This window comes from Protopterus annectens, chromosome 1.part0, assembly GCF_019279795.1.
Source record: "Protopterus annectens isolate FY-2018-M chromosome 1.part0, PAN1.0, whole genome shotgun sequence".
NCBI classification, from domain to species: Eukaryota; Metazoa; Chordata; order Ceratodontiformes; family Protopteridae; genus Protopterus; species Protopterus annectens.
The window spans coordinates 1,775,935,248-1,775,958,555 of NC_056725.1; the positions used below are offsets into that span (position 1 = coordinate 1,775,935,248).

Consider the following 23,308-nt stretch of genomic DNA (forward strand, 5'->3'; position numbering starts at 1 on the left):
AACACCACAGAGTACACATATACTACCCACATAGAGGTTACCACTCCCGGATTTACATATGTAAGTCACACCCATGACAGATGTCCAACAACCATAGTAACACCTCACACCATCCACAACCTAAATGTCTGCTGTGTGTCGTCCGTGCCACTGCAATAGAGTGCACATGTGGAGGTAAGAGTTCCTACCCACAGATAAGACATACCCTGCAATAAACCACACAGTGTTAAGAAGCAAGACTCCCCATGAGTACATGTCACACATACCCCTGCTGAATGTTAGTCAGATAGGTAATATGTCATATGAGTCCCCCTGTGTAACTGTGTGACAGCAGCAGGTACCATCACACCACATGTGTCACAATGGTCAGGGTAGCAGAACAGTATGCTGCTGTAGTCCCAGGGGCAATAGCATATTGTATAGTATTGTATTGTAATGTAATGTATTGTGTTGTATTGTATTGGTATGTTGAGGTGCCTCCTTCGTGGAGTGGAACCACTGCTGCTGTGCGCCAGTGTACAGGTACATATCCTGTAGTCAGGCTAGTGTTACATAGCACTTCTATATGTGTGTTTAGCTCCTGTCAGAGTTTATGTAGCATGCAACTGGGGATACCATCAGGTCCCATTCATGTTGTGTATTCTGCTGTCCTGAGGGTGGCTCTCACCTGGACATCTGTGATGACAGGGAGGTTACAGTCAGCTGGGATAACTATGTCTTATTTTGGGGAGAGGGCGGGTGACACCTGCACTGAACCTGTCTGCCACAATGTTGTCAATATCTGTGGTGTCAGTGAAATATGTGTTGTTGTGTACTAACTATGGGCATAGAGGATGGATCCTGACCAGGTTGCTAACATAACTGAAGAAGGCCTTCTGGTTATCTGTAGTGTCCCTCTTGATTTCCCTCTCAAAGTTGCCCATGGATGTTTGTATGATGGAAAATAGATCCTTACTAGTGCTGCTCAGACATGCCCTCCCTTTATGGAATTATGCTCTGTCTTGCAGTAGCTTCCATCTTCTGTAATACAATCTGTCTATGGCTGGGGTCCACTAGACAGGATGCTGTCCCTTTGTGGAGAGTGTCTTGGTCATATATGGGATTGCATGATCCATGCATTCTCGGAGATGTCTGTAGAAAGCAATTGTGTAGGGGTCAGCATTGTGGGTTGTATCTGCCACTGGCCCAGTGGGCTGAAAGGATACCATGTCACTGTTACAAAGTGTAAAGTTTGTATCTGTAATGTTATGCACTATAGTCGTTTGTGCTGGTGGTGGAGGTGGGATATGTATATCCAGGGCAATCAGTGTGTGGTCAGCTCACAGTAGTTGATGATGTAGGCCATACAGTACCTAGATACAAACCCTAGAGTGAGGAGGTGCTCTTGACCTGAATCAGTGTTCTGACTGCTGGGGTTTGGTAGTATGTCGTATGGAGTGTGCCAGGTACTGTTGCACAGTTGCTGGCTGAGCACTGATACCTGGCCATCTACATGTGTATCCACCAATAGACAGACAGATGCTACATATGTGAGATATGTTGTATCATAACAGTCGAGTAGCATGTGTAGTATGTGTGCCAAATTCTGCTGACATATATTGCTGATACCAGGTTATTTTCTTTCTCATGTACATGGCCCACCCGCGGAATCCCACCTACTCCACAGCTGAGGATGAGGAGATACACCAGAGCCTGGTGCGGGATTATGCAATACTCTTTTCCCGCACCAGCCAGAATCAGCAGGAGAGGGCTGCACTGTGGCAAGACCTTGTCCGTCGGGTAAATGACATAGGCACGCATAATAGGACATATGAGCAGGTACGACATCACTGCAGTGATTTAATCAGACATGTCCATCAGCGTGCGTCGGATATCCACAGGCAACAGGTCGCCACAGGTGGTGGGGTGGCTACACATCTCCCACTCACCAGACTGGAGGGACTACTCATGAGTGTAGTGGCTCCAGTCCGCCAGCAACAACAACAGCAGCAGACATGCATTGGATGGAGGCTGGAGCCACGCAGCAGCAAGACAGTGAACGTGCAGGTAATATGCCATATGTATAGTTGACTGTTGTGTACACTGGTAGTTAATGCATGTGTGAGGTGTGTCCTTGGTTTGTAGCTGTCACCATAGTATTTAATGTGCAAGTGTGATATCCTCAATATTAGCAGCTGACCTGTGAAAGGCGACTGTTGTACTACTGACCTGTATCATACTCAGTAACAATGGCACAGTTGTGCCCACTGACATTAGTTTCTTCACGTCTGCAGGACCCTCTGGTATAACAGCAATGCAGCCTATCCATGCTGGTGAGTGTGTATTAACAATTCCTGTAATAGTGTTGATAGTAATAGTACTATTTGGCTCACTTAGTAGTGCTCTTTGTATGCATGTAGTTGTGTCTGTGTCTGTGTGTTGATATCACGCATACTGAGTACTGTACAATTGTGTGAAACTGTGTGCATGTGTGCACGTGTGCATGTGTGCATGTGTGCATGTGTGCATGTGTGCACCTGTGCATGTGTGCATGTGTGCATGTGTGCACCTGTGCATGTGTGCATGTGTGCACCTGTGCATGTGTGCACCTGTGCACGTGTGCATGTGTGCATGTGTGCATGTGTGCATGTGTGCACCTGTGCATGTGTGCACCTGTGCATGTGTGCATGTGTGCATGTGTGCATCACTGGTAATGTGTAGACATTGTAAACTGTGTTTCCTGTTTCCCTCCCACAGGTTCTGTTGCTGCTCTGGTGTCATGTAGCAGGGAACCGGAATCAGGTGCCGTGGGTACTGATAATGATGACATCTGTGTAATGGCACAGGAAAGTATGCCAGGGTCCGCCATTGGTCAGACGATTGACAGTACACAGCTGTCGACCCCATCAATGCGCACAGTTATCCTGCCAATACACCCTTTGTCACCAATGTCCCTAGGTGATGGACAGCATACAGTGGGCATTGACCAGGGTAATGTGGTATCTGTGGCACATGCCTCCCCACACAGCTGCCATGGGCATGGCCCAGAGATGGTGCCACACAGACAGATGTCCAGGGGTTCTCGTGGGAGCATCCGTGGGCATACTGCCCCTGTCAGACGTGCCCACAGAGGTCTTACAACCTTAGCTATGTTTTGGGCTGTCATGCAGGCACAGTCACGTATGGAACGGTACACCAGACAGGGTCTGAGGGAGCTGACAGCATGTCGCACAGCCATGACTGACAGTATGCGTGACATTGCGGCTGCCATCCGTGATTTCACCGATGTCATAGACAGACATTGTGGGGACATATTAGACCGCTTCCACAACTACATGTCCATGAGCCAGGGTGATGGTGGGCGGTTGAGGGGTTGAGGCATCGACGTGGCCGTATGCCAGCAACAGCAGCAGCTGGCAGTCGTCGTGGATGACAACAGGGCCGCGGCCGCCCCCGTATTGCCAGCAGCAGCCCCAGCAATGCTGGGTCTGTGCTGTCATCAGACCACCCCAGGAGACCACGTGCACGTGGCTCTGGCCGGGCCCGACAGGGATCTGTGTCCAGTCAATGAACACCTGCTTCTGATGACAGTACATAGTCTGGGTTGGTACTGGATACGGTCCGTAGCACCCCTGCAAGGCACAGGTACCGTGTCCGTGGCCAGAGACACTGATCTGTATGACCTGGCAGGTACAGTCTGTGGCTGTCCACAAACACCAGTATATGGCAGCCATGAGGTGGAACTGTGTGCATCCATACACACATGCGAATTGACAACACCTAGGGCTACCGCATACACGCACACACTGCATCAACATTGCCCCACCTTCTACTGCTGTCCCTCACCAACACACATACACATACATGTCAATTGGTGGTATCGGTGGCTGACTCAGGCATACCAAGTTCACACCCTGTGCATATGATGAAACTGTGCCACCTCCTGCAATCTGTAACAACTGTGCAGGTACAGGTTAACATGTTGCTGATGCACAGGGTGACCACATAGATGTGTAGTAATAGTATCATGTTGTTAACAGTACTGTGTGCTGAATTAATTGTGGGTATATCACAGCATGCCTGATGCAGTAAGTGTGTGATTGTCATGTCCTGTTGTCTACACCCATGGTAAGTACCATAGTGTATCATCTGCACATGTTGGCATACTGGTGGTAATGATGTCAACAGAAGGCTACATACATAGGTAGCACAGGGGATAAGGTAATGAATGTAGTAATACGCAATGATGGACATGTAAATTGCAAGTGGCATGTTGCCCACACTGGACTCTGCAATGCAGATGTTTGAGGATGTTGATATGTGTGCAGTACTACACGACTGGTACAGGACACACAGGAGCACCCTAGCACTGCATGCTCACATCTCATACCATGCTAGACAGCCCCAACACACATAACTAACTGTCACAGGAGGGCGAGTCCCCATATATGTCAGGGATACTGTGGTGGCAGGCCAGGTAGCATACATCCTACTAAGTATGGAACCACTGAGTGAAGGCTCAGTGTCTGTTATTTGACATGTGTATTACTGCAGGTATGAGCACATGGGTTTCCATCCAGTTATTGTACATCCTGACAGTACATGGTCTGTACACTTGTGTGCACTGAGACTGGACCCTAGCCATCTGACCCGTGTATTTCCATGTACATGTGCATAGTGCCTGCATATTTGCAGTGTTACCTACTGGAACTGGTACAGCTTGTTTGTTTTACAATGGACTACATGCAGCCCTGTTTACTGTAGCTTTGTTTGCATGCATGTTTGCTTGCAATTACCCTGGAATACTGATCACACCTGCAATGCATAGTTATAGAGCTTCTGTGGACTCCTAGTGCCATCTGCATAGCTTACTATATGTATGTCCATGTCCCACTTGACAGGATGTCACTGTTTGTCCTGTTCACATGTACATTGCCTGTGACACAGTGCATATGACTTACCTGGCATGTGTCCACGTGAGCAGTCATATATGCTACTGCTAACTAATCACAGGCACTACACCTTCACATATTCATCTTCTGTTGAACTACCTGCTTCGCTAGGGACGGCCTGCACCTGTCACCCCTGGGCTTTCAGATATTGGCAAAGGCTCTTGCTACCCCATAGTGCCTATGTTAGGCAAGGCTCAAATGACAAACCCACCTTCATAGGTATCACAAGGGATAAGAAACTAAGAGTAATGCTACCCAACGCCAGAAGTCTAAACCTCCAGATGCATGCACCCAAAACACTCCTTGGCATGGAGAACATCGATATCTGTGCAGTAACAGATGCCTGGTTCAGGGCTACTGAGAGCACACCAGCACTACCAGGTTTAACCTGGTTGATTTCTTTGAAACAGTCACCAAGGCCATTGACGAGGGGAAGGTGGTTCACACAGCCTACCTGGACCTTGCAAAAGCCTTCACAACAATACCCCACTTGGGCATTCTAGAGAAGCTCACCAGCTTAAATATAAGCCCCTATGTCACTAGATGGATTGTACAGTGGCTCAAGGACAGAACCCACATGGTTAGAATTGCTGGAGCCATGCCAGACTTCAAACCAGTTATGAGTTGTGTCCCACAAGGCTCAGTCCTGGGACCTCTCTTGTTTGGTATATATTTATTGGAGGTGCAGGCCAACACAGACGGACTGTGGCTGACCAAATATGCAGATGACTGCGAACTGGCCACCATAATCGACTCTCCAGCCGACACAAGCATCTTCCAAAGGGGCATCATAGAAACAGACAACTTGTGCCAGAGCCATGACCTTCAGCTGAACAGTGTTTAGAAAGGGGAATGTGCATCCTGTAGTCTGTTCACCTAGTTGCCAAAAGGGACATTGTCCTCAAACACACTAACCCCCCTCAGCCAAAAACACACACTTGCCAATTGCAGGATTCAAACCCCTATCTGACTATGTTATGACACTCGAGACGGACACATTAGCAGAGTGTGCTATCCACATTACTGGGAAGTTTCCCTTCTCTTGCTGTACTTATAGGGTGCTGACATCATCAGTGTTTAGAAAGGGAAATGTGCATCCTGTAGTCTGTTCTCCTAGTTGCCAAAAGGGACATTTCCCTCACACACTACCCTCCCTCAGACAAACACACACACTTGCAGGATTCAAACCCCTACCTAACTATATTATGACACTTGAGATGGAAGCATTAGCAGAGCGCGCTATTCGTATTACTGGGAGGTTTTCCTTCTCTTGCTGTACTTATAGGGTGCTGACATCATCAGTATTTAGAAAGGGAAATGTGCATCCTGTAGTCTGTTCACCTAGTTGCCAAAAGGGACATTGTCCTCACACACACTAACCCCCCTCAGCCAAAAACACACACTTGCCATTTACAGGATTCAAACCCCTATCTGACTATGTTATGACACTCGAGACGGACACATTAGCAGAGTGTGCTATTCACATCACTGGGAAGTTTCCCTTCTCTTGCTGTACTTATAGGGTGCTGACATCATCAGTGTTTAGAAAGGGAAATGTGCATCCTGTAGTCTGTTCACCTAGTTGCCAAAAGGGACATTGTCCTCACACACACTAACCCCCTCAACCAAAAACACACACTTGTCATTTGCAGGATTCAAACCCCTATCTGACTATGTTATAACACTTGAGACGGACACATTAGCAGAGTGTGCTATTCGCATTACTGGGAGGTATCCCTTCTCTTGCTGTACTTATAGGGTGCTGACATCATCAGTGTTTAGAAAGGGAAATGTGCATCCTGTAGTCTGTTCACCTAGTTGAAAAAACTGCCAAAAAGGACAAAAAGCCAGTAAAACAAATTGCTCCACGGCTACAAAGGTGGCGCTGGAAATCCAGAGGCAAAAAAGTCCAAAACAAATGCTGGTACTCCTTCTTCCACACAAGTAGAAAATAAAAGGCTGCCAGTAGAATAAAAAACCTTCGTTTTATTGTAGAAAATCCACACCAACAATCCCATCAAGCGCTTTCGCTCAGCCCTTTGCTGAGCTTTTTCAAGATAAAATAAGCTTCAAATGAACACTCCTTATATACATTTAAAGTTCAGCTAATTGTATAATTAATTGGTTAATTGGAAAAAAATTTTGTCCATTTAATCCTTCATTTCCTTTTCCTACAAGGGATGTTTTTAAGCAGCCTTTGCAAAATGAAAGTTGTTACAGGTTAAAAATGCAAAGCGCTGCAAGACCCATTCGTTTTTAAACTCATTAAGTTGCTATTGAGTATACACAATAAACAACGTGCTATTAAACGAAACCGGAACGCAGGATCAGCGTTTTGATTTCGGAGCATGGGCTGGTCAACAGTTTTGGTTTCGTCAAGGTACTGTTCATTCTAGTAATAACAATTTAAGTAGTAACATTGGTATAGAGAAAGATTTTGACATTCTTCGTGACAAACTTTACTCATTCAAAGCCAACCAATTGGAAATAGATTAGACACAGTCCTTCCATGTTTGCCTGTACCTATGGGACATATATACCAGACGAGGAAGATCCCAGGACCAAGCCTTGTGGGATGCCAGTTATATCTGGTTTGTAGTCTGACATGGCTGCAGCATGTCTGACCATGTCTGTTCTGTCCTTGGTCTGGTTTGTAACCCCTCTACTGACATAGGGGTTTATATTTAAGCTGGTGAGCTTATCTATAATGAACACGTAGGGTATTGTATAGAAGCCTTTGCAAGGTCCAGCTACGCTGTGTGGACCACATTGCCCTCATCAATGACCTTAATGACTATTTCAATTGAGTCAAACATGTTTAGGGGCAGGATCTGCACTTAAGAAAGCCACACTGGGTAGGGTCTGGTGTCAGTAGGTCCCCAATATCTTTATGTCTGTGGTACATGCTGATCCTTTCCATAGCTGTGCAGACCGAGCTTCTCAGGATTCTGGGGTAGTAGTTTTCAGTATCCATTCAGGCAACACCTTTGTTGAGAAGGACCACTGTTGTTGTACACTGCTCTTTGGGTACATATTCTGTGGTAAGGCTGACATTGAGCAGTAGTGTGGTTTGGCATTCCATTCATCTTGGAGTCCATGTTGCACTAAGCCCAGGACACCATCTCATACCATTGCTGCTGTGTGTTTTGCTTTGTAGATGTTGGCTGTTACCTCAGCATCTGCAATGTCAGGGGCCAGCAGTCTGCTGGGATAGATATTCTGCATTGGGGGTTTGCACTGCACCTGTCAGGATGTATGTTGGCAATATGTGTGTGTGTTTGTGATATTTGTGTGATTCAGAGCATATCTGTGAATTCCCAACATGGTTCCTACCATCAGTTGTGAAAGCCTTGGGATTATCCTTAGTGTCCTGTACAATTTGTATCTTCATAGGTTCATAGGTTCATACTAGGCTATCCACCCTAGGGCATTTGTTCGCCTAGCCAGAGTGTGTGTGGCTTTGCCACCTTGCTATGTGAATATTATGGCCATTTATGATTTGCTTTGCTGTGCCTCTGTCTGGACATGACACAGTGAAGACCCCCAGTGTAACTCTACAATCATCCATCCACTTGGCAAGATTCCTGTTGAAGAGTGTCAGTGAGGGGCTCCGCCTAACATGGAGTGGGATTCTGGTCCGGGGTGTGGGGAGCCTCTGGATTATGTATCTGTCCCACCAGCACATCCTATTTCATTATTTGTTGAGGTTGACATCTCTCACTCTCACAGCTCCGATGGATTTGAGTTTTCTGGGGTGGAGCATGTCCATTACTCCTGTGTTGGCCGTGGCCTTCTACAACAGGCATGCAATGCCTCTGTGTAGGCAGTATGTGACTGCATTCAGCTGGGGTGTCTACAGCCAGGCAGCATATGACATATATTTGAGACCCTTTATCCTCTTGGTGAGGTACCTTTGAGGTCTTTCTAACTGCTGCAGGTGTCAGGTAAGGTACATCCCATATGAGGCATTGTACTAGATTATGGGTGTGATTAGAGAACAGTATAGGGGCACAATGACCTCTGTTGACGTAGATGTGAATCCTTTCCTGATACAGTGTCAAATGTAGACAGTCTTCCTAGCCACATTGGCAATGTGGGTGTCACATAACAGGTTACTGTCCACTTGTGTCCTTAGGTCCCTGGTTACTCCTTCCATACATAATGGTTTACCACCTATGTGGTAATTTGTGGTACCTTGTTTGGTATTTGGTGGGACATTCATACTGTCCAGTGTCTTCAGGACTGCTGGGTGGGGTTCCTGTGTGTGAGAGTGTGGTCTGTAGCATGCTACAGACTGTACAGCAGTCTTGCCTACAGTTAGTTGCACATGGGTGGACTCCAATGCCTTGTGTATTGTCAGTTACCTGGACGTATGGGTGTCTGTGCTGAATATGGATACTCACCCTCCTTTTATGTTTTGTTCCAGGTTTTGGGGCCATGACACATGATACGTGGTATAACCTGGTAGTGCTGGTGTGCAGTCAGGAGGCTTGCAGCAGGTTTCTGTCACTGCACAGACATCGATGTTCTCCATACTGGGGATGGCCTTGGGAGCATGCATATTGGGGTTTACACATCTGGCATTGGTCAGCATTACCCTTATGTTTCTTTCCACTTATGTCTTCTAGGGTGGTGGGTCAGTCTTTTCAGCCTTGCCTACAAAAGGCTCTATGGAGGTGGCAAAGGCCTTATCCAATATCCAGACACCCAGGGGTAACAGGTGCAAGCCATCCCAAGAACAGCTGCGTGGCTTGTCAAGCATGACATCCCAAGCAGACAGACAGTGGATCCCCTTGGAATGACACCAGTAAGTGTGCCACTTGCTATGACTGATCATTCCGTGTTTGTACTGTGGCATTATTCTTGGTAAGGGTAGGATGCTGCAAACGGTGAGTGTCATACCGGCCTGGACTACATAATCAGAGAGCTCATCTATGTCTCTTTTCATGTAGTCTAGGGAGGTACATCTCAGGTCATTCACACCAGCATGGACTATGACTGCATCATATTTCTACTTGCTTTGGAGTGACCTGCATACTTCTGTTATGTGGCATTGTGGCAGCCTACAGGCAGCTTACTGTACCCTTTCCCTTGTTCAGTCTGGTGTGCGGGACAGCAGTGTGTCTGACTATGGAGTCACCTATTACAACTGTATCAGGCATGTTGTTTCTCCTTCTGGCCTGTGACTGTTTGGCACACCAGCTTTGTGTACTATGTGTTGCATGTGCTATGTTTGGAGGTTGTTTGATTGGGTGTCTGCTTTAGAGGCCTCTGTTGGTGTGCTGTGTTTGTAATTTGTGCCTCCGGGAATGTTTTTCTGTGTTTATGTGTTTGGTTTGCAGTTGTGATAGGTCTATGTGGGACTGTGTTTGTGGTGTGTGTGGTTACCTTCTCCTCCTGACTAGTTTTGGGAGTACTGAGTTGAGGGAGCTCAGCCTCCAGTTTGGATAGATGGTTGCATCTCTCACATATATTTGTATTTCTTGGGTGGAGTTGGGGGTTGTCTGTGTACTTGGGGCAGGTGTAACATTGCCTCAGGATTCACAGATTCAACTTGTTGTGGCTGGCCTTAGTGGATTGTATGTGTGGACAGATTTTATTGCCATACTACTGATCAGTGATTACTTCATTGTTTATGTTTGCTCTATCATGTAGTAGCTTCCTCATTCTCTTGCATGGTTTGGTTATGGCTGGTGTCCACCATGCCAGATGCCTGCGTGTATGGCATTGTGTCTTGTTTCAATTTAGGATTGCATAATCCAAGCATTCCTGGCAGTGTTCATGGAATGGCTGTATTACAGGTTCTGAGGTGTGGCCCATATTTTGCACCTGCACAGGACCTTTAATGGATTCCACATCAGTTTGGAGGAGTGCAAATATTGCTTTACACATGTTTTCCACTGTGGTTTTCTGGGCAGGGACTGTGGTCAGGATTTGTATATCCAGTGTGATTACTCTATGGTCTGGTTTTACCAGTGAGCAATACACTTCTCATCTTGCCATCCAGTACCCATGTTGCTGATTATCACATCCAGTATGCTTACCCTCTTGTGGGAGTGGTACGTTGTTCCTGGGCCTTTTGGTTTATGGATTCTATGAACTTTTGTCCTACACTGTTGAAGCTAGTATAATGCTCCCAGTCTATGTCTGGGTATTTTCAGTCACCCAATATAATGTGGTTTGGAGGACTTGATATATTCATGTATTCCAGCATAGGCCAGGTGCAGTTCCTGGTGTTGGGACAGTAGTCTGTAGCAGGCTATAAACTGGGGGGCAGTTTTAGCCACTGTTACTTGACCATGGCTAGTCCATGCTGCTTTTTGCTGTGGTACCAACATGGGGTTGTGGTTATCCTTGACAATTCTTGCTAGTCACCCTCCTTTTGTAGCTTGTTCCATGTTTTGAGGCTGTACAGCACAGTATGAGGTGTAACCTGGTAGTGTTAGGGTGCTGTTGTGAGCCTTGACTCAGTTTTCTGTTACAGCACAGATATCAACATTCTCCATACTGGGTGAGTTTAGACTGCATGCATCTTGCTGTTTCGACTTATCCCTTATCTTATTCTTATCCCTTCTGATACCTATGGAGATAGGTTTGTGTTTTGAGCCTTACCTATTCAGGGCACACTGTGGGTAACAACAGCCTTTGCCAGTATCCATATGGCCTGCACTGATAGGTGCACGCCAGTCCTAGCAGGTGGTGCATCATGTCATGCTCAGCATGTCATCCCAGACTGGCACACATTGGATCCCCTTTGACTAACTGAGATACTTTAGTCAATTATTGCACTTGATCATCTCATTGTCATGTTGTGGCATGATGCTTGGTGAGGGTAGGATGTTAGTCAGGGTCCTCAGGTGTGCATATAGTACATGGTGTTACATTACTTAACACATAGCATTCATGCCTCAGGTGGTGCTGCAGGGCTGCCTCTGTCGGATGCGCATATTACACTTCCCTGTACATGTTTGAGAGCAGGTTGTGTCATGTTAGGCATCCCTGTTACTATATGAGTGAGTCAGAGAGGGGTATCATTCCCAGGGTTCCTACTGAGCCAGTGTATGTGCTATGCATTGCCTCTTTGCCAAGGCCAGGGCATACTGGGCACGCCTCCTTCTGCCTACTGGGGCAGGCTCAGGTTGTTCCTCCTCCGAGTCACGCTCTGCCTGTGATGGCCTTGGCAATGGTGGGGGGCTGTTTGGCCCGGCCCTATGCTGGTCCTGCTGCAGCTGTTTTCACAAGATCATATTATGTAGCATAGCACATACCATGACAACTTGGGTACATGTAGTTGGTGTGTACTGCAAGGCTCCACCAGATGTGTCCAGACACCGGAACCGTGACTTGAGCAGCCCAAACACACGCTCTATTACATTACGTGTTTGTGCGTGTGCCTCATTATGGCATTCCTGTTCAGGTGTGTGTGTTTCTGATGGGTGTCATCAGCCACGGCTCCAGTGCATAACCTGCATCCCCCACTAGGTGTCCATGCGGGATGTCCCCATTGGCAAATGTCTGGTACAGCTGCATCAAATGCCAGATGTGGGAATCATGGTAGCTCCCAGGACAGCCGGCACACACATTCATTATTATGCCCTGGGCATCACACATGACCTGGCAGTTGATGGAGGGGAAGCCCTTGCAGTTGATGTATGCCCTACCCCGCTCAACGGCTGGTGCTTTGATGCGTATGTGCGTGCAGTCTATCGCACCCACTACCTCAGGGTATTCCGCTATTTGCTGGAAGAGACGCATATTGCTGGCCAATACCTCACGGGCATTGGGGAAATATACATGATCACCGACATGTGCTGACATGGCATCCAGGAACTGGTGCAGTACCCTGGAGGCTGATGCCTGTGATATCCCCATCATATCACCAGTTGGTCTCTGGAAGGTACCTGTTGCTAGTATTCTTAGGCCAGCACATACCTTGGTTTCCACTGGGATGGGTTCCCCTCTGTTGGTTCTGTGTGTGAGGCGTGGCCTGCACAGCTCCACTATTTGCTGCAGGAGGTCTCTGTCCACTCTATAGCGCTCTACTATCTCCAGCTCATGTAACCCGTGGTAGGTGACCCTGAGCCTGTACACTCTTCTCCGTCTCCTCTCTGTGGGTTGTCTGGCACCATCTTCATTGTCACCACCCTCAGCAAGTCGCCTATGTCTCATTATGACAGCTATGGCAGCCCCTAACATTTCTGCTCTGAGTTCAGCTTTTTCAGTTTTCACTTCTGATAACTTAACTCCTGTCTTGCAGTGTCTCTTGAGAGAAACATCCTGCACTGCTGTTTGCAGAGTTTTAAGTGCTGGGCCGGGCTACTATTCTGCCTGTGTAATTGCCTGCATCTAATTGTTTTTACCTGCTAGCTCCAGCAGTATTCCCTGCTAGCTTCCTACTAAATCTGTTGCTTCCTTTTTCCTTTCTGTTTCCTCAGGGTGGAGCCATGTGTAAACCAGCAGAAACACGCTCACAGTGGCTTACACGCGCACACATACTTACACGGTTCAGAATCTGCTTATTCAGATTAAAACGCGTGCATGCCCGCGCAAACAGTGTTAAACATCTCCCAACACGCTCCCACATGCTCAGTCTGCCTTACACGCACGCACACTGCCTTACTCGCGCTTCATGGCGCGCACACGTGTGCATACACATCCAGCAAGAAACTTTGGTGTAGGCAACAGTGTACACCTTCCATTTCTTGACTTTCTCATGCTTAGTTAGTGGCACACTATGATATCTGTCTGACATCTGTCATGTAACTCTGACCTCCAATGAACTGCATTTCTTTCTACCATTCCCCCCTGTGATGTCACCTATCTCCTACTCTGTTCCTCCCCCTTCTGTAACTCTTACACTACTCAGACTGTGCTCATTTGCTATGTGACAGTGGAATTCAGTATCCTTACACTCATTTGCATCAGATTGCCTACTAATGCTTAGTTACATGTCTTAGACTCAGCTTCCCCCCTTACCACGGTGGCCATGTTGGTTTTGGTCTGCTGGTCCCTGCATTGACATTCCATGTATTGCATAAAACCTACATTTGTAGGTTTAAAACCTTCATTTTTATGTTTTATACAGCGCAGCCCGTTTGCGACAGGGCTGCGCTGGGTTTAAACATCGGCAATCGCCGAAAAAAAAAAATTATATTTTTAATATATTTGCATCAGGTTACTTTGCCAATGGCCACATATTTGGCCATTGGCATGCTGCCTGACACATATGCACCCTTTATTTGGAGCTGACATGGCTCCATTGCAGTTTTTGCAGAAACGTACTCAGTTGTCAACTGAGTACATTTCTGCAGCTAAAACGGCTCTTACACGGGCTGTTCTGGGCTTCCTGGATCGCTAATCATCCTCATTTGCATGCTATTCGGCTGCAAGTGAGGTGATTAGCTTATCCACGCCCACTCCGTGTAAGAGCCGTTTTAGCTTGTCTCTTACACAGACTTTGGGCTGTTCCTGGATCGCGAAGGCTGCATGGAGTCTTACACTACTCTTAGACTCCGTGCAAGCCTTCGTGAATCCAGCCCAATGTGTTACACGGTCATTTCCCCATTTACTAAGCTGATGTTCTGAAATTCTAACTGGTAAATCTAACGTTTTCAGTGGTCTTTAGAAGCATTCACTCTGTGTGTGAGTTTTTAGTACAACGCATGCACAACAATGGGCAAGATTTAAATGCATGTTGGAACTTCACTTATATAAGTACCCACTGGAGTGGAGAACAAACTGCTGTTGCTTTCCTTCATACTGGAACATCACTTCTCCAGTCTCAAACGTGCACTGAACTGTTTACTACAAGCACATATTGGACCAGAGAACTGCTATTTTGCTTTATACAGGGAGTGCTGCCAGTGATTGGTGGGAGACAAGCATTCCTTCAGCATCAGCAGGTGCTCAGAGTATTGCAAGGTGTGTGTGTGTGTGTTTGTGTGTGTGTGTGTGTGTGTCTGTGTGTCTGTGTGTGTGTGTGTGTGTCTAGTGCCCTACTTATGGATGGCAAGCTAGTTAATTAATGAATATAAAAGATCCAACCACGAATGGAGGCAGAACGACCATTATGGTAAAAAAGTACAAGCGCTTTCGTCTGGACAAGACTTCTTCAGATACAAAAAACACACAGGTGCTACAAAAATTTATAATGCCTCACAATACAATCAATTAAGCTTTTAAAGAAACACACACATATAAAAAATATGCAGTTGTAAAGTATAAGGTATACTAATACTAAATACATAAAACTAAAAAAACATTAACAATAATAAAAAACATTTAATTCTACAATATAATTCATGTTAAACCCTGGCTGCTTTTGCTAGTAGTACCGGTTTGATACTAATGTATTCATTTAGACCAGGAGCAAAATGTGCCCTCAGCCTAAGTTGCCATTTGAGTTCTTTATTTAATAAAATATTTTTTGCAATCTCCCCCTCTGACATTGTCTCTAACAACTTCAATGATGCCAAATTTATAACCAGAGAAGGAAGCACATATCTCCGAATGTTTAAAAAGTGCACTACTGCTAGTTAATTAGCTTGCACAGGCTCAAACCTTGGCTTTAGGTGACAGGAGCCTTAATCCTCTACAACTACCAGACTTAGGTAATTTTGTCTTTTATTGGATCATACCTTTTGTTTTATTATTTAATAGAAAAAAAAAAATCAAAACTGCAGGGGTGCATTTTCAAGGAATGTTAGCTTCACTGCTTTTTCAAGGAATGTGAGCTGCAAGGGAAGAGAAGTTTGCTGGTGCTCATAATATGTCTGTTTTCAATGTGCAACAGTTTTGTTTAGCAAATGGCTGTCAGTGTTTGTGATACATAATTTCAAAGCAGTGTTAGTAGCACAATGGGTATCATACCTGACTTTAGTGCAAAATGTTGTGGGTTCTACCCTCACATCATGAAGATGAATTGCTGATACTGTAGTGCACTTTAAGGGGGAGTGTTGCATTCCTGAGTGTGTTATCCTTTGGATGAAATGTTAAAATGAGGCCCTATCTGTCTGTGTTAATGGTAGGCACTGTGAGATCCTTTACATCCACCTGAGCTATCTAAAAGAGCAGGGAGAAGTTCTCCAATTCCCAAGGGTTTCCCCTGAAAAGATGTTACTAGCCCTAGTGGGACTAACCTGATCAGCAAAGGATATTTAAATTAAAAGTGTTAAATTAAATCCATATTTCTGCTTTAATTTCAAAAGTAAAGAAGAAAACAGTATGCATGCTGATAGTTTTGAGCAGTATTTATGGTAATTGGGAGGAGAGAGACAAGTAATGGGACACTTGAATGGTTGTGGGGGGGGTGCTACTCCTCTGCCCTGCCTAGGGCCCCATTTGACCATGATCCTGTTCTGCCTCTGATGTTTGCCAAAAGTGCTGTCCACAGCTCCTGTAATGTATGCAGAATGACGTCAGAAGGACTACCTGTGTTCACAGGTAAGGAAGTACAGAAGTACAAACACAATTTAAAAAGTTCAATGTCAGACTTTTAGTACACCTGTCGATTATCAGGAGAAAAAAATGAGTCAGACAGCCATAGAAAACATTCCATAATGGCTGACATTACATCAGTTGTTTACCTATATTGGAAGTATCCTTGAATATGCTTGGAATTTTTTTTATCACATTTATTCCTGCTACCACATGAGCCGTCTGTGTGTGCTTACTCCACATTGCTCTACTTTCTTCTCTCATGTCTTGATATTTTATAACTCCTAATCCTTCATTACATAAGACACTGTCATTTGTTTTTGTATTAGCTTTCTAAGTGAATTAGAGCAATATTTGAAAAACACCCCTGATTTGGGGTCTTTATACCCACATTACATTTGTCTTTTTCCAAATTCTAGGCCAAAGAAGTTGAGAGGTATATGAGCACATTGCTGTCTTTTGCTTTAGGTTTTTATACGTGAGTTTTTTCTAATTTTGAAAGTAATGGCATATAACTATTGGTGTACTACTATTTTCACCTTGAGAGTATGTCATTGGTTGCTTCTTCAATTTTTATAAGGGAGTTTTACTAAGTATGAAAAATAATGAAATGCAATTGAAACATCATGTAAAAATATCCCACTTAAACCCTGACACCTTATACATATGGATTACAGAGGTATGATCCATGTTTCCATGACTGAAAATAAAAATATATAAAAAAAATATCACTGTACTTGTTTTTATTTGCAAAATTAATCCCCTCAAAAAAAAAATCTAAAATTTACCCCAACAGCCAATTTCTACATATGTGAATGTTGTTTACTCCATTCAGTGAGATGCTTGTCAGTGGACTGAATGTTTGACATGCAGTAGACAGTTTCATTCACTGAATTTTTAAGATTTCAAATAAAATGGACATTGACTGTATTGTAGATTTGGGAAATCAATGCTGAAACCTTAGGGTATTGTGAAGGTTTTGGCATTGAGAGTAAGTGTTCTTGTGTGAGTGTAGATTGGTAGGATTAGAGTAACAGAGGGGTAGACACCATCCTCTGATCTGGTGCTTCCGCATAAACTTTGTGCTGAGGAGCAATTAAAAAAAATGACTTCCTTTTCCCGATCTAGCACTACGACCATATAGAGCCAATTAGCATGGCACATTCTTCCTAATGTGCTTCTTTCTTGAGGAGCAAAAAAATTTGTAGCAAGCTTTTTTGCTACACTTTATGCAACACAGTTAAAACTGCAAATGCAAAAAAGCTGTTTTTAATCTTAAAGTGCATGATACAGCTTAAAATGAAAGAAGTGCTTTTTCATGTCAAACATGAAGTGCTAAAGTGCTGCTTCCCTTCAGACCACAGATGTAATACTGGCATTAATGAATGCCAGTAATGTGCCCCTTAACACTTTGCATCATGGACACCCCCTTTGTCACACCCTAGCTATGCTTTTGTAGAGCAGGTTAACTGATAGCATACATACAGTATAGCATTTGTGTTGTTGAGGTGTGTGTGTGTGTGTGTGTGTGTGTGTGTGTGTGTGTGTGTGTGTGTGCCTGTATCCAAGTTGTCTTAATTAACTCTGCCCTAACAATATCCCTACACCTTAGATTTGAAAAAAAACTTTTCTTGACGCTGCAACTATTCAGATACATTTGGTCTGAATGTAAGGTGGGGTTTTGGTGACTGGATCCAAAAAGAAATTGCATATTTCCTTTTACGATTGGTTTTCTTTTTGAATTTTTGAGTTTTGCAATATGTTGGGTTTCAAAATGCTGACATCGATCACTTAAGTGTTGATTCTTTTGTATTTCGATAATTCAACTGATATATTTATATATACACATTGATTAAAGGTATAAGGTACCAAAGCAAAACCAGAAAGGAAGATAACTGGCTGTGTAACAGAGGGATTAATCTGTAGAACTGTGGAACAAACCATCACAAACTGTGTCTGATGATCAAATCAGTAATCCTGTGTTGGAGTATATAGCAGAGAATGAAAGCAACAGTTCGTACTATTAAAAAAAAAAACAGTTTTAAGATTAAAAACACTATTAAGGAAAATCAAGGCTTGTTTGTTCATGTAGATTAATTACTGATTCTTAGGCTAACTTACATTTACTGTTTTCATTTCTAGAAAACCACACTTTATTCAAATTACTCTTTTTGCTGTACATGTTCTGAAGCTTGTAGCAGAAAGAGAACTAATATCACAGAAGAAATAGTATACTGACCTTTGCTGCATCAGACAGTGTGTCCCAGTTTCCTCCAGAAAGTGCAAATTTTCCACTTCCAATTCGTGCAAGGATTTCTTCAGGGGTGTCATCAGGGCCATTAGCAAATGGAGTATAGCTAAAAAGATCAAAACAGTACAGTGTCTCATAATCAGCATTAGGTACAAAATCAAAATAAGTTCAATTTATCTGAACAGACGTTGCAATTATTCTCTACACAGAATAGAATAATAAACTAGAATTAGAGCAGAAGCAGCAGTTAACCTAAGTTTGTACTCCTAGTACATAGCACTGCACCCTTCCCACACTCATAGGGGTAAACATGGTTGTGAATCTATATGAATCATTTCTAACTAAGTGCTGGTCCAGAGCTGGTCCTCCTTCTTTTGTGCTGTTAACATCTCAAGGCTAGAAGCTGACGGGAAGCATTAAGCCTTACTGGGTTATGTAGCAGAAAATCATTGTCCTTCATGGAGAGGCAGGGGAGCATTTAGGCTTTTTTTAGACCCTGGTATGAGGTGCAAGGAATAATAGTCCTGGCATGCACATCAAATATGTGACAAACATCATGACCAGGGTATAAGCTATAAGGCACATCTTGTGATTTAGGACATCTCATACTGCATAAGCATTGACAAAGTCTATCTGAAGGATACTCAGTGTGCTAATGCTGTGTACAATGCAAGCTTGACACATTGGCTCAGTCTAAACCACTGTAACTTCAGAGGTGACAGAAGGGACCCTGGGGATGCCAGGTATTGATATGGGGTCTATATCATAACATCGAAGTTCTCTAACATCGAATGTTATTATATCGAACCCTAAACACCGAAGTGTGAAAACATCGAACAGTCAGAATAGCGAATTTTTTCCCAGGGAAAAAAATTTGCTATTCCGAGAAACATACATACAGCACAAACACATCCACACACATACACTTAAAATCCTACACCTAAACTAAACTTTACATACAGTACTAGCTATCCACTTACCTTAACCCAACCCTAACCCTAAGGTCTGTCACTATCGCACACTGACATCACCCACGCCCTAACCCTAACTCACCTAACCCGCCCCTTATCCTTAACCTACACACAATCGCACACTTACCTGAACCCGCGCCCTAACACTAACGTCCACACAACCGCACACTTACCTGACCCACTCCCTAACCCTAACTCACCTAACCTGCCCCCTAACCCTAACCTACACACAATCGCACACTTACCTGAACCCGACCCGTAACGCTCCAACATATCGAATGGTGAAAACAGCGAAGCCACAGCAATGGCCCACCAAATTCTTTTCCTGGGAAATAATTCGATGTCCTGCACCTTCGCTGTTTTCAGCGACATTACGGGTTCAATATTATAACATTCGATGTTAGAGAACTTCGATGTTATAACATAGACCCTTGCTATGTCCCTTTGAATAGTCCAGTAATGGGTACATAACACTGCAGTTACCCACATTTGTTAGCAGGAATGATATTGACTCTCATGTTACAGTTTTAGTTAATACTTGCAGTTTCATTGACATGCTGATGTAGTCAAGAATTAGTACTGGTCTGTGTCCTGACTGTGGATCAGCTGAGAGTCAAATGATGGAAGAAAGACTAATCGTATGCTCTCCTTACAGACAAAGAAGGTGCAGGATTTCTTTGAGAAGGGGTGGTATCACAGGATGAGCTTATTACTTATCAGTGGCATGAGTGTGGAGATAGGATATTAAGACTACAGACGTCGTAGGGGAATGTGCTGCTCTATATATAGACCCACATGCAGAGATCATACGTTCTGCTTTATCTCAAATCAGGGAAATTGATATAATTCACTAACAGCTGTTTTAGTAGCATCACATAAGGCCTACAGCAGCATTTTTCTCTTATTTCACTTGAAGAATCACCTGCCGGCAGCTATCCACTGTCATATCATAAAATGTGAATAAAGGGGAAGGAAGCAAAGTTTGCGATATGTAAGTTCACGAGCTGAGATGACCAAAGTAATACGCTTTATGAGGGAAAGAAAAACGGACACATGGAAAGTATAGGCACTTACCCTGCTAGCATGGTGTAGAGTAGAACTCCTAAGCTCCACACATCACAAGCTGCATCATAACCTTGTCGTTTAAGTACCTAGGGAACAACACACATAACAGAACTTCAGGGAAAAAATTTTAGTGTCATTGAAATCAAGTAACTGTCTTTTGAAAAAAAATTGTTCCACTGAAATGTTTTAAAGCTGTGGTGGTCCAGTTCATCCAAGACACAGATACAGAACAAAGAACACCCAGGCTCACATTTATAGTTAATATTTTCCACCATCAACTTTAAATGTTTTAACAAAAATCAAAACCATGTTTTGAAATTAATCAGCAAATTTCTTGGTAACTTAGATGCAAAACAGATAAGCATTCCAGTCCTTTTCATAATTAGACTTATTAAATGTTTTAATCTCACTGTTAGTGTCTGTCAACCATCACCTCTTCTGGGATCAGACAGCCCTTTTCAATCACCTCTAGGACATCATTCCCCTTGTTATCCAGATACCAGATTACAGGAGGACAGAAATGCAGACTGTAATATGTCTCAACTAAACTAAACTCTAATTTTACAGAGTAGTAACACTACATGCATTCTTGTAAAATGCACAGAGCACTATTTCTTTCAAAGTAAATTAACTGAGATATAAAATCATGTTGAAGCAACACATTTTATTGTCCAGACTAGATTAGTTAAGAGAAATACTGTAAAGCAATTCAAAACAAATCTAAAGCACACCTAAAAATGGCAGACTGTGAAGACTAATGTATACACATGAAACATAGCTCTCAACCGATTGGAGACAAATCTCAACAGAATCAGGGACAACTCTTCAAATAACCAGGGACAATCAGGGACATTATCTAAATATTTGTACTATTAACCTGAAACATTTGCAGAATAACAGAATGTGGATTAATATAGGTTTTCTGACGTGAAACGTCTATAACTCTGAATTACTATCATTATTTATTAAGAGCAATTCACCACCTTTTCTTCAGCACTCACCAGTTTTCAGAGGGGTTAAGAGGGACAGACCTAAACTCAGAGTCTATATCAGAGACGTCCCTGAAAATCAGGGAGAGTTGAGAGGTCTGACATGAAATAAAGTACTCTCAGGTTAGGTGGTACCTTCTGGTATATTCTTTCAATCATAATTTACACTTTTAAGCTGACAGCAACATAATGCAATCATCCTCTAGTGACAGCTCAAACTATGACATTTCAGAATGTTGTCAAACTCTGAGCAGGTTTTTCAGGTTTTTGTATCTGCAGCATACTGCTCTCTCTTGAAATGTTGGCACTTGAAATGTTGAGTGCCATCAAGCCGGAAAGAAAAAAAAAAACAAGACCTAAAACAGGAGAAGAGTGAATCTCGAAAATCGCCCTTCTCCTTTAAATTTTTTTTTATTGCAAGGGAGCCATGCCCCCCTCCAAACTTATATACACCAACTCCGAGATCACCATACCTCAGAGAAAAGGGAATATTCGCACTTAGTATATGTAAGTCTGTTCTTTTGGCTATTCAATGTACATATTTTAGGACTTACCCTAGTGGGGCCTGACATTTCATATTGCTGTAGCAAGCAATACTCCATTCATGGCAGAATTTGTAATAAAAGCAAGGTCAAAAGTACAGACTATTTCATCTTTTAAACTCTTTTTTCTAGTTAAGCATTTTTTTGTTTATTCTCTAAACTTGTGAAACACATCTGCAGCATTATGCCTCACGGAGTACAAACATGTTTTCTGGCCTACCTAGATTAGAAAAAAATGTCTGAAATAATTCTCACAGAACAAATTTTCTGACCTAACTTGGCTTAGAAGCAATGTGATTTTATTCCTATCCACTTAATAGTTCCCTCTTTAATTCTTTCTTTAACTTATGAATTAAACTTTTATCTACTCAAGAAAGTGGGTTCTGTAGATCTGAGCCAAAGCAGTATCAGGCAACCATTTTTATTATTCTCATCCTCAGATCAGCACTGTGAAATAACTCAGTAGGATGGACATGAGGTATACGGAAAATGAACACCGAGTTGTAAATGCACCGACAGGCATGAGTGTTACCACTCACTCTATGTATTTATATTCCTATGTATTCTATGATTGTCACTAATTTATTAGAACCTATTTTGTACTATTTTTACCATAATGGTCCTGCACATAAAGCATAGCAAAATTAGAATTATAGTTGCTATCACTAAGAGCATTTTAGAAAATCTTCCCCAACCTGGAAACAGATTTGATAGCCATGCCCTCCTCAAAAAAAAAAAAAAAAAAAAGATCTGCAACTTGTTAAAGTGTACTTTGATGATTTTCAATTTCATTTTACTATCTGGAATGATTGTACATCATTTTTATCTTGCACATTCTCCAATTTCTCATTGGGAATATATATATATATATATATATATATATATATATATATATATATATATATATATATATATATATATATATATATATATTTATATATATATATTTCTCATTTACCTGTGCTAGATTCAGAAATACCTGTATATTATTTAACTTCATCTCAAAAAGTCAGGATTTAACTTTTATACAGCCAATGCTAGATGACCTATTACGCATTTTTGGTAGAAATAGTCCACTAAAATCATATAAACCATGTGCTAATTATTTGTTTGACTCAGCAAA

At 43.2% G+C, this 23,308-nt stretch overlaps 1 protein-coding gene across 2 annotated transcripts in view; it reads right to left on the reverse strand.

Annotated features, from left to right (window-relative positions):
* The window catches only part of RPS6KA2 (ribosomal protein S6 kinase A2), a 2,145,504-nt gene that overhangs the window by 66,078 nt on the left and 2,056,118 nt on the right, over positions 1-23,308 (reverse strand). For both annotated transcript variants that reach the window (XM_044069491.1, XM_044069485.1), the window contains exons 18-19: positions 20,664-20,740; positions 18,607-18,724 (exon numbers count right to left, since the gene is read on the reverse strand). In XM_044069491.1, coding sequence (XP_043925426.1) covers positions 18,607-18,724; positions 20,664-20,740 — 195 coding nt within the window. The remainder of the gene's footprint in view (positions 1-18,606; positions 18,725-20,663; positions 20,741-23,308) is intronic.